The 16,473-nt window shown below is 31.5% G+C and overlaps 3 protein-coding genes across 4 annotated transcripts; 1 reads left to right on the top strand and 2 right to left on the bottom strand.

The window, feature by feature from the left end:
• The first annotated feature begins 356 nt into the window (after positions 1–356).
• On the top strand, positions 357–2,546 carry LOC100816014 (uncharacterized). Its single transcript, XM_003531634.5, has 2 exons — positions 357–675; positions 1,636–2,546. The coding sequence occupies exons 1-2, from the start codon at positions 390–392 to the stop codon at positions 2,274–2,276; spliced, it is 927 nt and encodes a 308-aa protein (XP_003531682.1). The 5' UTR covers positions 357–389; the 3' UTR covers positions 2,277–2,546.
• A 2,723-nt stretch (positions 2,547–5,269) lies between these two features.
• Positions 5,270–6,008, bottom strand: LOC102661868 (uncharacterized). Its single transcript, XM_006585531.4, has one exon. The coding sequence runs from the start codon at positions 5,844–5,846 to the stop codon at positions 5,394–5,396; it is 453 nt and encodes a 150-aa protein (XP_006585594.1). The 5' UTR covers positions 5,847–6,008; the 3' UTR covers positions 5,270–5,393.
• Positions 6,009–7,881: 1,873 nt separating this feature from the next.
• LOC100815479 (uncharacterized) lies at positions 7,882–16,001 on the bottom strand. Of its 2 annotated transcripts, none has more exons than XM_006585530.4 (3): positions 15,311–16,001; positions 8,201–8,272; positions 7,882–8,058 (listed from the first exon to the last, which is right to left on the bottom strand). In XM_006585530.4, exons 1-3 carry the CDS (start codon positions 15,797–15,799, stop codon positions 8,053–8,055), a joined length of 567 nt encoding a protein of 188 aa, XP_006585593.1. In that variant the 5' UTR covers positions 15,800–16,001; the 3' UTR covers positions 7,882–8,052. The 2 variants fall into 2 exon arrangements, with proteins under 2 accessions (XP_006585593.1, XP_003531681.1); XM_003531633.5 differs by lacking the exon at positions 15,311–16,001 and adding an exon at positions 9,994–12,063.
• Between the last annotated feature and the right edge of the window lie 472 nt (positions 16,002–16,473).

Genomic DNA, 16,473 nt, shown 5'->3' with positions numbered 1-16,473 from the left:
CTTATTAATTTTTATAAGCTAAGCTTAATTTACGAAATCAAGTTAAAAGTCGATTTCCTAAACAAAGTTATATATAAGTTGGTTACTATGATCAGTATTATATTTCGAAGTGTTTTTGGTGTTGTTTTTCAATTTTATTTGCAACATACATTTTGGAGAGAGAATGAGAATCCTTTAACTTATTTTTGTTGAAAAAACGTTGTAGTGAAAATAATTTCATATTGAATACGTGGCCACTAAGTTGAGAAAAAGGCCTTGTCAAACGGCGTCGTTTCCGGAACTCACCCCCCTGGGAAGGACTAAAGATTCTCGTAACGGAAATACCAGAAATTCACAATTTCAGAAGCGCGGGGAGAGAGAGAGAACGGAGAGAGAGAGAGAGAGAGAAGATGGCGAGCAACGATGGAGGAGGAAAAGAAGAAAGAAGAAGAAGAATTGCAGAGAGAGGTTCAGATCGCATGGCCTTAATAACGGGTCGAATCAATGCGCTTCCTCCGACACCACCCTCTTCCGCGTCATCCCCAACCCACCGCAACATTCCTCGTCACGCGCAATCCATGTCGGTCGCAGCTTTCGACTCCAACTCAGATGATCAGCAGCAGCATCATCTTCCCCCTCGCCACCAGCGCCCTCAGTCGTTGTCTGCATTCACCGATTACCATGAAGATCTCACCGGTTCGTATTGCTACCTTCCCAATGTTCTTAATCTTGTTGGTTGATTGGACGCTCATAATTTTCTAAAGGGTGTCATAAAAATCTGAACTTTTACTTTTTTTATTGGAAGGGGTTTAAACAAAATGTAATTTGGATTTATAGTTTTCCTTCTATTCCTTTGAGATTGCTTCATTATGATGCTTGATTGGAGGTTAAGCAATACTTCAAGGAGATTCCATTGTTAATTGTGACTTAAATTTAATTAGAATGTAGATATAATGCGAAATAAAAATTACATTTTCATTCAACTATGTATACTATATTGTCATATATAGTAAAACTATTGATTGCATGTTTGGATCTTCATCTATGATTCACATTTAGTGCAAAATCATGCCAAAGACAATGCAAAAGCAATTAATGGTTGCGTTGGGAATCCACGTCTAAAACAGTGTCTAGCGTGTTTCCAAACATACTATATATGATTCTGAGTATAACATTTTTTACATTGATAGAAATACGGAAATGAAATTCTTGTTATTTTATGACCTGTAGAAAATATCGTGACCAATGTGTAAGTAACTGTGTTGTACTCATGTTTCATGCTTTAGTTTTCCTAAATTTAAATTGATTTCCATTCTTCAAATGCCAAAATTGAAGGTCCTTCACTCCTCTGCTATCAAGATGTATTACCTCGACAATTGTCTATGGTTATGGAATAGTAAAACATCAAGGAGAATCTATTTTGATAATGATAAGTGAAATTAACACTGACCTTCCTTGTAAGTGGTTTTAAGTTTTAACTGTATCTTCAAGGAATCCTGTTATGAACTCTGCAACTCTATAGCTGGTATTTTTGTAAGATTGTTCATATGTGCTCATTTTAGAATCACCGACTTGCCTGACAAAATTAGATATATTTTTCCATTGATTTTCCCCTTACTACATATCTTTGTTGATTGGATTCGTTGGGATTTTCAGGCGGTGCTGAAAATAAACGTAGTGTCTCTCTTTCTTCAGCAAGGCTAAAACATCAGGGCGGATTTAGGTACTCAAACATGGAAAGTTTCGACTTCAACCCTGAAGAGGAACCTCTTATACAGGATTCTGATACTATTACAGAAGCCAATAATCAAGTGTCTGAGGGTAATGTTGCCAAAATGAAACCACCTTCTGTCCCGTCAAACACAAAAAATCCAGCACATGACACACAACAGCTAAAGCAACCTCTCAGGCATAATAAGGATACTTTTTTCTCTTCAAGAGAGCTGAATATCTGCATTTTAGCTTCTGAGCCCACACGCGCCCTCAGTTCTCTGATAATAGCATTGCTGGTAGTTTTTTATTACATGATTTCAGAGAGAGTTTTGGCCTCAAGGCCTCTTTACATACTCTTGTTAACTGATGTTACAATTGTGCTTGCTCGCCTATATGGTGGAAAGGCAAGTGTCTTGGAAGAAGCTGAGGGAGAAAAAGTTAAAGCTACTGGAGATGGACACAATTGGGGTGATGCAGTAAAGCTTATGGAAAGGGGTTTGGTGACCTACCAGGCCATTAGAGGACTTTTCATAGATTGCAGTATTTATCTAGTGGTGGTTGTATGTGGTACCTCCTTGATGTAGTTCTGGCTGCTTGAGAATTGAGTTTGAGTACTTGCAATATCCCCAATTCCCCTTTTGGGCAAGTGCCTGCTCCCAAATAATTTTGTAGTAAATTTTTACTTGCTTTTATACCTTTGAGGACTATGATTTAATTTGAATTCAGAGTTGAGTTAGGCATATCATCTTTATCTCAAATTGTTTGCATTGCAGATGCCATTATATATTTGATACATTTTATGAATGTCTGAGAGCAGAGCTAAAATCATTTCAATTTGATGCCTCAATGATGCAGCCACACAGTATAATACAAGCCTTAATGGAAATCATTCCTCAGGATATGAGGTTTGAAGTTTGAACACTCGTATGAGAATAGGTGACATTTCACTCGGATGATAACTTTATTTGGTAGCATTGCATCTGGCAAAGATTTTGACTTGCTTGGTGAACAATTACACTCAATTTTTTGCTAATGATAACAAATAATGCTACAATACACTGAAAAGTTATACTGTATGAATAGACAAAATATTTTTACCATTGTGTTTCAGTGCATGTAATTTAACAGTTACAAAAAAGGAAGGAAAATAATACATAACAATTTTACTTTGTTGAACTGAGAAAATAACAACTGTGTACATGTAAAGAGAAGATTTCAATGATAAAGATATTACAGTATATACACTAATCTATAGTGCATATAATTAACCAATAATAATTGTTTCCGAGTTTGGGGATGTCAGAAATTTTCTTGCTGCTACTGGACCAGCTCCATTAGCCATACCCTCATATTTTATCAAGATTCCAAACTATATTACATATTTATATACATCAGCAAATTAAAAAAAATGTATTTGAAAATAAATTACATAGAATGATAAAAATAACAGGAAAATGACAAGTTTTTAGTGACTCCATAAAAATTGTTTCAAATGTTTGAGCATATTTATCTAGATTGATTTCTGTCTCGTTTGAATTTATAATATTTACAAATTTACAATGTATAAAAAGATATGGAATACTCAAAACAAAAGAACAGGCATGAACGCGTCTGGAGTAACTTTAAAAAAGTCATATGGAATAAATGCAGTAGAGATAGTAGAAAATGACATATCAGAGGCCTATTGGAAGTACGGTAAACATAATAAAGATTCCATCAAGTACTTAAACATTTCAAATTTCATTAAATATAAAATATAAAATATAAGCAATTTAGTTATTTGATATTTGATCCATGTCTTTTAGGGTAAAAATCTGATTGAGATTTCAAACTTGGCTATCTGTTTACTGCTAGATCTTGTTAGCTTCCTATGGTATTCATCATTCAAGGATAAGTTTCCACTGCAATTGAGTTGAGGGAACCCAAAAATGTATTCATTTTACACACATCACAATCATGCATGCCATAGTCACCAAAGTGAATGGTTCCATCAATAGAGGGTGCGTGGGGCTTAGAGTAGATGTCGCAAATTTCATCCTTGCCCAATATCAATCAATCAATAAGACAATAAACTTGGTAACTTTGGTAGATATGAGCTGCCAATTATAATGGCAAGAGAGCCAATTATAGGTTTTTCTGTTGCATTTATTTGACCTGCCATTTGGTTGAGTATTTTTCCTTCATGCACCTAATGTTATTATATGAGTGCCAGTGTGTCCTTAAGAGACACATATAGCAGACAGATATAACAGACAAATGGGTTTTTGATATCTTTGAAAAGCTTCACTTTTTTTTTAACCATGTTATTGGTATGGACTAATTTCCTCCGAAAAATCTGGTTAACCACCTTTAGTGGATTCTTCTCTCTCAACCCGATTTTTTCATCCACAAGACTCGTTAGTTTGAAAGCTTCACTTGATTCTTAATTATGTAGTGAATTTATGGAGAACAATAGTGAGGCTTTGTCTCCAAATTTGGAAGCCCCTTATTTACCTACTTGATGGGTGAACTAAAAAAACATTTATGGTTAGACAGTTTGGTCCAAAGGATATATGAAGGTATGGTAGAACAAGGACAAGCATTAAAATTCATGTACCCCACTGCACCAGTCTGAAACGCATCAGTGATGGGTAAGATAAAAGGGTTAACGAATTAGGACGCAAGAAAATAGCCCCTATAGCTTTTGCCATTCCAATTTTTTTAATCCTTTTCTCCCTGGATTACTTTATGACATTAAATAGAAGACTCAGATTCTGTTGAAAAAGAAGCTGAAGAGAAAGAAAAAAAACCAGATAGGTGGAAAGAAAGAGGAAATAAATTCTAAGAGGGACAAGTGAAAGAAGGTTGGATAGCACTAGCACATCATGTTGACAGAGCACATGGTTGTTGCAGTTACTTCTTTTTACTGGATAGACAGATATTATGGTCCCAGAATACCTGGAGTCTGTGGACCACCATACAAGTTGGTTAATGATTTTGTTGGTTGATCAATAGTGGAGGAATTTTATGCAAGGGAAATAATCATATCCTATTTTGTCACTATCTTGCAAAGTTAGAACATATAGAAGTAATGAAGACAATAGTGCTCTCAACCTTAAGCACATAAAATCCTAACAAGGAGAGCTTAAAAAATCATTCTCAAGTTCACTATCAAGTTATAAGTGAGCTGGAGGTTAGATGTGCTTTTCAATTATAACCATCAACAATGTAGTAATGTCATAATTTTGAGCAACTAGGAACAAATATGTTCAGCTCTGCTTACAATGTGTTGCAACTTGCATCTTTATTGTTATAGTAAAGGTTGTTTTATATATATGGATTGACACTGCCCTGACTAAAAAGGCTTAGCAATTGAGTCAAGGAGCACATCCAAACACCATGGAAAAAATTTCTTCTTAGAATTAGGGGTTGAATATAATTCAATCCTAAAAACTAACTCATGGAGTGAAAATTGTCCTGTACTTATGGTCATATCATTAGTCAATGTAAGATTTCCAACAATTCTATCATCAAGCTTACTACTCCATATGAAAAGATGAAAAACAGTGTCAGGAAAAAGAAATGGAAATATCAGATAGAACTTAAGTTCTATAGCATCTAATAGTGAAAGAGATTAACTAATAACTAGATGTCTCAACATTTGTACAATGCATCATAATTCATCGGAAAAAAATTGAAAATGAGTCCAAAGGAACTCAAAATTACAACATGTTACTCTTATGATTTATCTCTAATTCTCCATCATCCATCACTTCAATTTTCCCAAAGATCTTGGAGGGTGCTGCAAATCGAGCCGAGAAGGACCGAGAAACATTATCCGGGTCAGTGGAATAGCCATCGTCGAAGTTCTGTAAGTAGGAGGTAGGATCATACTGGACATGAAACACAGGTGAAGGTCTAAAGAATCTCCTCCTTTCCCTCTTGATCTTCCTCCACAATGCTTTCCAGCTTCCCATCTTCAATCTGGTCACCAATTCGTTGACACACACAATTGGATCGTAGCCAATTCTCTCATAACTTGACCAACTCAAATTGCTGTTGCTTCTTATGGTGCTCAGACAGTGACAATTTTCAAGGTTCATGGTGTATAGAACTAGCACAGAGAACCTTGGGAGCATAAAATGGTTTAGGGGACCAAGGTGTTTGAAGTGCATGCACCCTGGCTATTTATATAATGAAAACATAACAATTAACATACCCCTCTTTTTATCAACTCATCACCACCACCTCAGCACAGCAAGTACTTACAACAGGATAGGATCCAGAAAAAGAGTGAAAAATACTATAGTCCAGCAATGTTAATACTTCCTCGTGATGTCAGCAAATGAAATTGCAACTATATGGCTGTACTTTTATGTTGTCACATGGGGTATGGTTACTTTGGATAAAGATAAATAATAAATAAAAAAGTTATAATATGTAGAGAAATTGCTTATTGAAACACCTAAGTCCTACCCTATGTATTTGATGTGGCAGGATGTTATAAACAATATGGTTCCGCAATAGTAGTTTTTGTGTTTTCGGGTTCATAGCTAGGGAGTTCAAAACAAAAGAAAACCCTGAAAATAAGCAACGATTTGAGGAATTTTTATGTCTTTTTTATGCACAAATTTTTTGGTTCAGTGTAAGACTATAAGGCCACCTTATATTATATATAAATAAATATTGGTCGGTGCCTTAGCGTTAGGTTTTAGGATATATTTTCAATTTTTAAATCTGTTTAACCCTTTATATGGTTCTTTAATTTGTACAAGCGTTCGTTTCAATTTGACATGCTTTTGAATTCATGTATTAAAGTTACTGTGTGCTACTCAACCTTGTTGGCTCACTCTATTCCCTCCTTACCCTTTTCTTACCCTATTTTTTAATGGCCACCGCACTATGCTGCTTCTTTGGAAAGTTATTTTAGCGTTGTTTGGAAATGATGGGGAAAATTGAAATTGATTAAGAAAGAAAGAAAAAGTAAAACTGAAATGATTCATGCACAAAAAAGTGTTATTTCACACAGCTTTCGAAAGTTTGCTTAGCCATTAAATGGGAAGATAACATAAAGAGGGGAAAAGAAAAAGAATGGGATGATGGAAATTTTATAACATATATGAGGAATGTTGTTTGTAAGTTTTTTTTTACCATTTCTCCATTTACATTTTGCTCATTTTTTTAATTAAAGAAACAAGGGAGAAGGACATTAAAATTATGAAACTTAATTTTAAAAAAATATTTTATCTGTTTATTTCTTATATTTATAATAATTATAAAAATATCGCATATTTTATGTGTGTTGTTTTAAAAATGTATATATAAAATCATGAAAAATAAAAAAGTATTAGTTAATTTTATTTGGTTTGAAAAATATTTTTATTGTAAGTAATTATCAATTTGTACAAGAAATAGTGATAACTAAAGAGGGGATTTATGTTTTCACAAATTTTTATACAAGTCTTAAGAATAGGAAATAAAGTAAAACGAAGGTTGCAATTTTAATTGAAAACAAGGTTGATCTATCTCAACAGTCACCACTCCATGCCTTGTCCCATACTAGCTTAAAGGAAAATTATTAGCTTTGTTAGGAAATAAAGGGAGAAAACGAAGTCGATGAAGAAAAAAGTGAAACAGAATTTATTCTCGCAACAAAAGAAAAAAGTTATCTCACTAATCACTAGGCTCTCAAAAGTTTGGTGGACCATTAATTCGATCGGAAGGGGAAAAAGTGAAAAAAAGGAAAGAAAAAAAAAAGAACAAATTGTGGTGACGAGAATTTTTTGAGATTTTGGATTTACGAGATATGTTGTTTAATTAACAATACAGAAAGTAAAAAAGCGAAAGTTGTGCTTAAAGATCACAGATGACTTCGTGGTTTTGAATCTTTTTCTCTATTTACATTTTTCTAAAGAGAGAAGAAAATTAAAAACCTGTTCAGTTTTAGATTAAGAAAGTGTTTTCTCAGACATTTATAATTTGGGTATTCTCAATTTCCTTCTCTGTTCTTTATTTTTCTTTTTTGAACGTTGCTCATTAAATCCATGACTAGATGGCGGAAAATTATACAAAATGGAATAAAATAACCGTTAGCTACGATTCTGATCGAAAACATAGTTATTTTCATGATTGAGTTTTTACCCACTGACACAAATAATGATCATAATACTACAATCATTGCAAGTGGCAATTGCTTCTGGAACACGCTCCTAACATAATAGTAATATATAATCTTTAGAATATGTGGCCATCGTGGTGCGTCCCATTGATCCATCCAAACCTGAATTATATAATTTAAATTTATACATGTATACATATATCTTGGGAGACCAACATCTTTTTCTTGAGGCTTCATCTCCCATGATTGCAGAGCGTTTGTGGTTAGTCCTTCAGTCCATTATTGAAAATTGAAATGATAAACAGAGTCAGTACAAGAGAATCGATCGTTGACAAGGCAAAGGCAATATCAAGAGACTCTATTACGACCCCACTAAGGCGCCTAATTGAATGACAGTGCATGTAAGCTTACCTTGTGAAGACAGTGTTGAAGAATAATTGAATGGTTTTTTGTATTGACCAAGATCTCACATGCCAGTATTGTCTGTTGGGATATTGAGGGACACAGCATCAGCAAATTCAAAACACCAGGAATAATAATCATGACGTGCAGATTGTAATGTGATTATCATAGTTTTCAACTCCTCAATGTGAAATGTGAAATTTTACATGGATTTAGTTTGGTTTACCCAAATTTGAATGCAATACATAGAGAAATTATTTTTATGAAAATAAATAAATTTTGTAGGAAAAGAATCACAAAGAAGATCCTAGAGAAATTATTATACGTATGAGATGACTAATAATTTATGATCGCAACTAATCTCTATAAATTATATAGTTGAATTTTATTAACTCTTTTTTTTATATTAAAAATCTTGATTATATGTTAAGATTGATTGAGACCAAAAAAAACGTAACGATATAAAAAACTACTAGAATTAAAGCTACCAATTGCACTAGCTAGAAAGACTGTCTTTCACAAGAACTTTGCAACGCAACTCTGCCCAATCCCAAGTAATAGGAGGATTAACACTTAAAATAAGTTAACTTATCATTTATGTGATTAATTTATAAAGTTGTTTAACTAAATTAAGATTTAAGATGTTTAGTAAACAAGTTTATTTATTAACATAAATTAATTTAGCTATATACTCTGTAGTTCATACGTTTGTAACTTTTTTCCTTCTATTTTAATTTTATCTTTACTTTTTTAATACGCTTCTTTATTATTTAAAATGACAATGAAAATTTTATACTTTTTTATAGAATTCAAAATATTTAATGACTGTATTAATTTTTGTACAAAATCTCACTTACTATTTCATTTAAAAACAAATGAAACACAACTATAAGGACAGATATGGGTTTGATCGATCTATTGACCAATCAACTCAAATAAATTGAATGAGAAGTTTTGAGTTGATTTGAATTGTCAATTTGATTTGAATTTTAAAATTCTAAACTTGATTATATAGATTCAAGTTTCAAATATAGATATATGCAACTTGACCAAACCCAAGTCGAACTCCCATTAATTGTTTTAGATTTTTTTAAAATTTTCTATGTTATATAATCCAATAATGAATTCTATATTTTTTGTTATATAATTCTGTAGTTTTGATTTTTAAGAGAATTCATTATTTTTCTTTATATTTTTATAATTTCCTTTTTTTCCATTTTTCTTGTATTAATTTTAACTTTTTTTTTCATTATTTCATTAGCAGACTCAATGAGCAGACCCAAATCAATCCAAATGTGATTAGGTTTATTCAATTATTTAAGTTGATCTTAAAAAAAAAAAAAAAGAAACTACAACTAACGCCAACCAATTGACATTTATAATTTTAGATCTAAATGTTAGCTTAAAACGGATCCATATCCTACATGCCGATTAGCTAGGCATGATAACAAAGCTGATCGAGAGAATAAGTTTGACTGATCTTTTCATTCCCACCAAAAATGGGATGGGTTTGAATTTAAAAGATCGAATATTAATTATCTGTTTTCCTGAGGGATCAAAGTAGTTATTTTTAGTCAAAATCAAAGTGAATTTGAGTGGGTAATCACGAATATAAGGCTATATATTCATATTTACTTAGTGCCCATCCATACATATATAAGATTAAGAAGGTAAGGTGTAAAGTTATATTTTCTGAAAAAATAAAGTTAATGGGAGGAAGAGTGAGTAGTGACTGGGTAGGGTGGTAAAAAAATAGAGTTGATAAAGAAAAAGAAGGAAGAATATATGATGAGTATATATACCTTGAACTCAAGAGGAAGAGGGGTGCGAAATGAGAGAATGCCGAACTGGCCGGAGAGTTCAACAACAGTGCGAAAGTAGACCTTACCCTTGGCGACGTCCTCGAGCAAATAGGGAACTTGAGACGAGGGAAGCTCTGCGAACACAACTTCCGCCTCCACGTGAGTTGAGCTCCAGCCTTTAACCTGCCAGCCCTTCAACTCTACGTGGCCCATCTTCTTCCTTCTGTACTTCATTCCCACGTCCACCTCCCTCATCTCCATCCAGTATATGTCACGGTTCCTTACCCTAACCGACATCGATATCGACACGTCCGCCCCCACCGGCGGCACCGGCCGCACCTTCACCCGCTTCACTTCCATTCTCTCGATCTTCAGCTCTGGATACCACGGCCATATTCCCACCACGCACGCCACACACACCACCACAAACACCATCCACTTCAACCCCCCTCCGGAAACCACGTACTTCGACCTCCACAATGCCTTCTCCATCGCCACCCCTTCACACGATCTCTCTCTCTATGTCTATATTTGTAATGTTTTAATGAGTACCCTCATGAATGTTGTTCTGTTGGACTACTAGCTAGTGCGTGGATGATGGGTTTTGCACCATTTGTTTGAATGCATGTTAGTATCTTAATTTGTTTTGCTGCGCGAAATTGTGGTGGGCTTTCCTATTCTTTATACTTTATGTGTCTGGGTGTTTGTTTGCGGGTTCGTGCCTAGCTAGAGACATTTTTTTTTACATATTATGTCTCCCAAGTTTTGGTCACTTACTCAAGTGCCAATTTTCTTTATAACGTGTGCACTTATTATCATTAGAATTATTAAACTTTCTCCACTTCTGATGAAACCAACTCCCGGCAGTACCCTTTTTTTTAGAATAAAATTATATGGACAGCTTATGCTATTTGACAACTTGGAGAGAAAACATGCAAAAATTTAGATATAGTAAATGATATGATTTAATAGGAATAAATAAATAAATAAATAATGTATCAGATAATTATTTGCAATATATATATTCATATATCATTATCCTTCTTTTTGGCATACCATTCGAACGTATGTTTCTAAAGCCTAATATACCCTTTTTAGATCCAAATAGTTTTCTAATTTAATGTCATAGAAATGACTAAACGCTTGAATCATCATCATCATGGTTTTATTCTCTTTTATATATTTTTCCACTATGGTTTAGCTTCAACTACCAGATCTCTTTCTATGTTATTTATCGTTTCATTTGCTCATTATTTTTTTAATTTTTTTTTGGTTTAGCATTTTATAGTTTCCCTAATTTTGCTCTTGGGGTTTGAGAAAGGAGCATTTTGCTTGATATGTAATTGTTAATGACATTTTTTGCATGTGTAGTGGCGAGGATGAGAATCGGGAATTGGAAACTAACAAACTATTTTAACATATCTCATGTATAACAACTGATTTCGTCTTATCATATGTATCTTTTATTATTTATTTTGTTCTCTTTGTAGGTGTCACCTTTATGCAATTTTCTTTTCATTTATCATTTTACTGTTATGTTATTTTATATTTTGATCATTAGTGTTCAAATTTTCATATATGTTTTCTTTTTACTACTATATTAATGTAAATATTTTTAGCCTTTCTTATTTTGAGCAACAAAAAATCAATAATCTTTTACATTATTTCCTTAACTTACAATTTTTGTTTAACAGAACATAAAAGGAGTCATTTTTGTTAACACCCTACTTCTTATATGCTAAATTTCTTCTTTTTTTGTATTTTTTAATGAATTTCATATAGTTGAATTATTCCAATAATTATTTTTATTTTATACGGTCACTTCAATTGCTTAATTATATGTTTATACATAATGACTATATAGTTAATTTCTTATATACTTCAATGGTTATTAATTATTAATAAATTAAAATGTAAAAGTAATTAATTATTTCATACAATAATCTTCCCGTTCCTTGCACAAGTTTACAAATTAGTATATATGTAAAGAATACTACTTGAATTTTACATAATTGTTGATGGATACTTGAACTTTATTATAGTTATTTATCGGAACTAATCAATATTTACCACAAAATTAAATTTCTCACATTAATTGTATTTATTATGGAACTTTGATAATTATAAGTTAATAGCATATATTTCATAAGTAAAAGATGAAAATAAAAAAATTTAATTATAAATATTAAAATAATAACATTAATTGAGTATTGTATCAATAATTATTCTAAATTTTATTTAATTTTTTTATTTTTATTTTAGTTATGAAATATATTTTATGAACAATTAATAGTGATTAAAAATAAGAACTTTATAGATATTTAATTAAATTTAGAATAAAATTAAATTCATAGATAAACTAACACACACACAGCTACGTACATCTTGTACCAATTTCTTAATAAATATGTTTATTTGGCTGATAAATAAAAGTAATGTGTAAACTTCAATAAGCAGTATGTGTGAAGATAATCAGATTATGGCAGTGTTAGCATGTGTATATATTTGTCGTCTTTCTCCTTGTCTCGGGGCAGAAATAATATATGTTGCAGGCATGGCTATCCTTTCTTTTAAACATTTTACGCATTTCTTATCTACCAAACTAAGTAACTTATCCCACTTTTCCACATTTCCCTCATCTTCCTATTTCATGCCTATATATATATTAATTTCCCCTTTACTAAGCAAAGCATGATTGAATCTCTCATGCATCTTTTTTTCTGTTCGATTGTCTCTTCGTGAGCTAGCAAAGCGAGAAGCAGATAACAACCGTCTAATTAAGTTCTCTTCTGTTTTGCTTTATCCAATCATCTGCACACGACCATGCCATCGTCCCACATGAGTTCATGACCATGCATGTAAGGACAGTACTGTTGTTGGGTGCTTTTAAAATTTAAACCCATATCACTGCACGATGGATGCTTACTAGCTCCATATGTGAAGGAGCACCTATGAATCAATTATTATTACAGCCATATCTATTTTCTTAGGGAAATGTTAATGATATCTTTTCTAACACAGTTTTTATTATTTATTAAAATTTATATAATTTTTTTTACTTTACTCTTATTTAATATATAAATATGTTTTTTCTTGATTTTATAATTGTCAATAAAATTCAACTAATAATAAAATATTTGTTATAAAACGTTAGCACTATTTTTTATTATTATTCAAAGTCATGTCTATTTATTGCGTTGTCAATTGAATGTTTATTCCTGATTCTCCGATTTCTTCCAGAATTTCTCCATAATCTAAAGAATAATTATTCCACCAATGAATATGAGTTTATATTATTAATAGCTAAAAAAATATCAACTTTCATGGAAAATGAGCTATATCTTGTTAATAGATTTAATAATAAATTGAGACTTTTATTGCTTAAAAATTATCTTAAATTCTTTATTGCTTAAAAAAAAGTAAAAGTGGGACATTTTTTTTTGGCATCAACACATATTCTATTATATGTTATTTTCAAAATTTATCACAAGTTACTTATTGCTTAAAAAAGTTAAAAAGTGGGACATTTTTTGTTTTTCATAACACACATTCAATAGACAAGTCAAAAATAATAATAAGGTCAAATCTCAATTTTGATCCTCTTTTAATTTTCAATCCATAATTTTGATCATTTTACTTTTTTTTTGGTGATTTTAGTAACTAGATTTTAAAAAATTTATAATTTTGATTGAAAACATATTTTATTTATTTGATAAATTAAAGTTTAAATCTGACATATTCTACTATACAAATACTAATAATAAGAATAATTTAAGTTTTGATTGGTTTGTCTTTAGTATGTTTATTCTAGAATTTCCCAAAATAAGATATTAATTATTTCTTTTTTTAATTATTCACATATATCATCCTTTAAAAACAAATTTGTTTGAAGTATTGTCAAATATTAAATGTGCATGTTTTCCTTAATAGAAATTTGGCTTGTGTTTGGCAAGTACTTTTAGCTTGCTTTTAGTTTGTTTTATATTTTTACTAATTGAAAATCTTATTTGATCTTGATTAGTAGTGTTTGTTAAACAAACTTTTAATAGCTGGTAACATTTTTTTCTTAAAAGCTACTTCAAAGTATTTTTTTTTAAATGTTAGTTTTTAGTTTTTTTATTAACATTTTATGTCATTTTTATAATTAAAATATTTATTAAATTTTCATCTTACCTTCTTTATCATGAGAGAAAATTATGCATTGACAATGTAAAAAGTTTTATACATAGTTATGTAATTACAATTCATCGTGTATGATAAGTTTATTAATTTTTAAAATAAATACCTTAAAGTAATTTAAATGATAATTTATGATTAAATATCAGTATAAAATTATTTTACATTGTAAATATATACACATTAAACTCTTTTATTATTATCATAAGTTAGAATTTCCCCCTCCTCTTACGTAGTTTATTTTTAACATTGCACTATTTACATGATTTATTATATTATTTTAATATTATACTTCAATATATTTTAAGTATTACATTAATTGACATAATGAAAGTATGATATTTACTTAAATGTATGTTAATTGTTTTCATTTTTATATTAAATTTGGTTGGAAATATTTTAAGATATAATATAAGATTAATAATAAAATAATATATTAGAGTCAAATGTGTGTTTTATCTCTTGTTTCTTTTTTATTTTTGTTTTTTAATCCCTCATAAATCATTCCATTTTATTTTGTGGTTTCTAGTACTAATTTCAATTGTCAAATGATGACATGAGAAATAAAATTTATGCTTGAAATTTTTTTCTTTGCACGTTTTGGAAGACTATTGTGTTTCCCGTTAGACATAACTAACCTCATTGATAGATACTAATTATTTTCAAAAGTCATTTTGTTATATTTGTATTAAGTAAAATGAGAAATTGATAATAAAATCGGGAAGATAACATAATTAATTAATAATTTTATTTTTTTATAATAGGATTGAAAATATTTAACAACGATCTTGATACAAAATCTCAAATCTCAATGGCGTGTTTTATAACAAAATGAAGCACAAGGTTAAGGTAGTGTGCCATTATTTTGAGCAATGATACATAAATATTACATTATTTTAAATATTTTACCAATAACATTTCTTATTTTTTTATTTTTCTAGAGTAGCATAATATTAGGTGTTTATGCAACATTTTCCTTATTTTTTCAGAAAAAGAAACACAAATATAATGGGATTGGTGATGTAATATTGAAAAATGAGAGATACATGGGTGATATGTTTAAAATGAAAAACGATTCATATATGATTAGTGAAAGAAAGATAACATATGTGATGAAGATTGAAGAAGGAATAGAGAGTACCTGGAGAAAATGAGGGATGCGAAACAAGAGAAAGCCAAGTTGGCCGTAGACCTTGATAACGGTATGGAAGTAGATCTTACCCATGGCAAGGTCCTGCAGCAAATGCGCCACCTCCGACGATGGAAGGCCACTGAACTCAAGCACGCCGTCCACCTTCGTCGACGCCCACCCCCTCACGTGCCACCCCTCCGACTCCACGTGACCCATCTTCTTCCCCCTGTACTTCACCCCTACGTCAACGTCCGTCAGCTCCATCCAGTACATGCAGCGGTTCTGTACCCTCACCGACAGCGATATCCACACGTCCGCGCTCACCGGCGGTATAGGGTGCACCTTCACGCGCTTCACGTTCATTCTCTCGATCTTCAACTCTGGCTCCCACGGCCATAACACCAACACGCCCGCCAGAGACACCACCACAAACACCGTCCATTTCAGGCAGCAAAACCGTCTCAAAACCACGCAGTTTGATGAGAATGCCTTCACCATCGCTGCCTTTAGTTTTAACTTCACATGAGCTTCACTGTCTAATTATCTATATATATATATATAGTTGGGAGGTTCTAAACTTAATGTTTCAAGAAGAGAAAAAAAATGATCAAATTTGTTTCAGCTTAAACGATAGTCGGATTGAATACGTAATTATTATGTTGAATACTTAAGAAATTTTTTTACCATCTATTTAGAATTACCTCAAGAAGAAAATACATAAAAAAATATTAGTAATATATATACTCTTTTAAATACATTCTTCTTAATTGAAATTTATTTTTTAAAAAAATTTATCGATTTTTTATGCTTTGGGTAATAAATATTTTATACTTTTTAGTAAATTTTAATAGTGTTAAAAATGATGTGCTAAAAAATATATTCCTAATACTTTCTTGAAATTAATGGTTTTCATGAACTTTGTTGTATTGGAAAGGGTACGTAGTACGTACTAAAACTGCGAAGATGAAGGGATTTAACGGATATTAGTATGTTACCAGGTATATTTGTCTGGGTGTGCGAAATTGTGGTGGGGTTTCCAATTCTTTATACCCTTAGGTGCATTTGGGTGTTTGTTTGCGGGTAAAATATGCCTAATAATGCTACCTAAACATTTAGGGTAGTACATATTAATATGCTTGCGATCGAAGTTTTCACTCATGCTGAAGTGCCAA

Source organism: Glycine max, chromosome 8 (assembly GCF_000004515.6).
Source record: "Glycine max cultivar Williams 82 chromosome 8, Glycine_max_v4.0, whole genome shotgun sequence".
Classification (NCBI taxonomy): domain Eukaryota; kingdom Viridiplantae; phylum Streptophyta; class Magnoliopsida; order Fabales; family Fabaceae; genus Glycine; species Glycine max.
The sequence above is the reverse complement of the archived record's forward strand: the minus strand, read 5'-3'. Positions and strand labels throughout refer to the sequence as shown.

Coding starts and splice junctions, on each gene's coding strand:
- LOC100816014 (XM_003531634.5), top strand. CDS start 390: ATGGCGAGCAACGATGGAGGAGGAAAAGAAGAAAGAAGAAGAAGAATT. Junction 676..1,635: donor TTACCATGAAGATCTCACCG/GTTCGTATTGCT, acceptor TGGGATTTTCAG/GCGGTGCTGAAAATAAACGT.
- LOC102661868 (XM_006585531.4), bottom strand. CDS start 5,846: ATGCACTTCAAACACCTTGGTCCCCTAAACCATTTTATGCTCCCAAGG.
- LOC100815479 (XM_003531633.5), bottom strand. CDS start 10,485: ATGGAGAAGGCATTGTGGAGGTCGAAGTACGTGGTTTCCGGAGGGGGG. Junction 8,273..9,993: donor CTCTTCCTCTTGAGTTCAAG/GTATATATACTC, acceptor ATATCCCAACAG/ACAATACTGGCATGTGAGAT.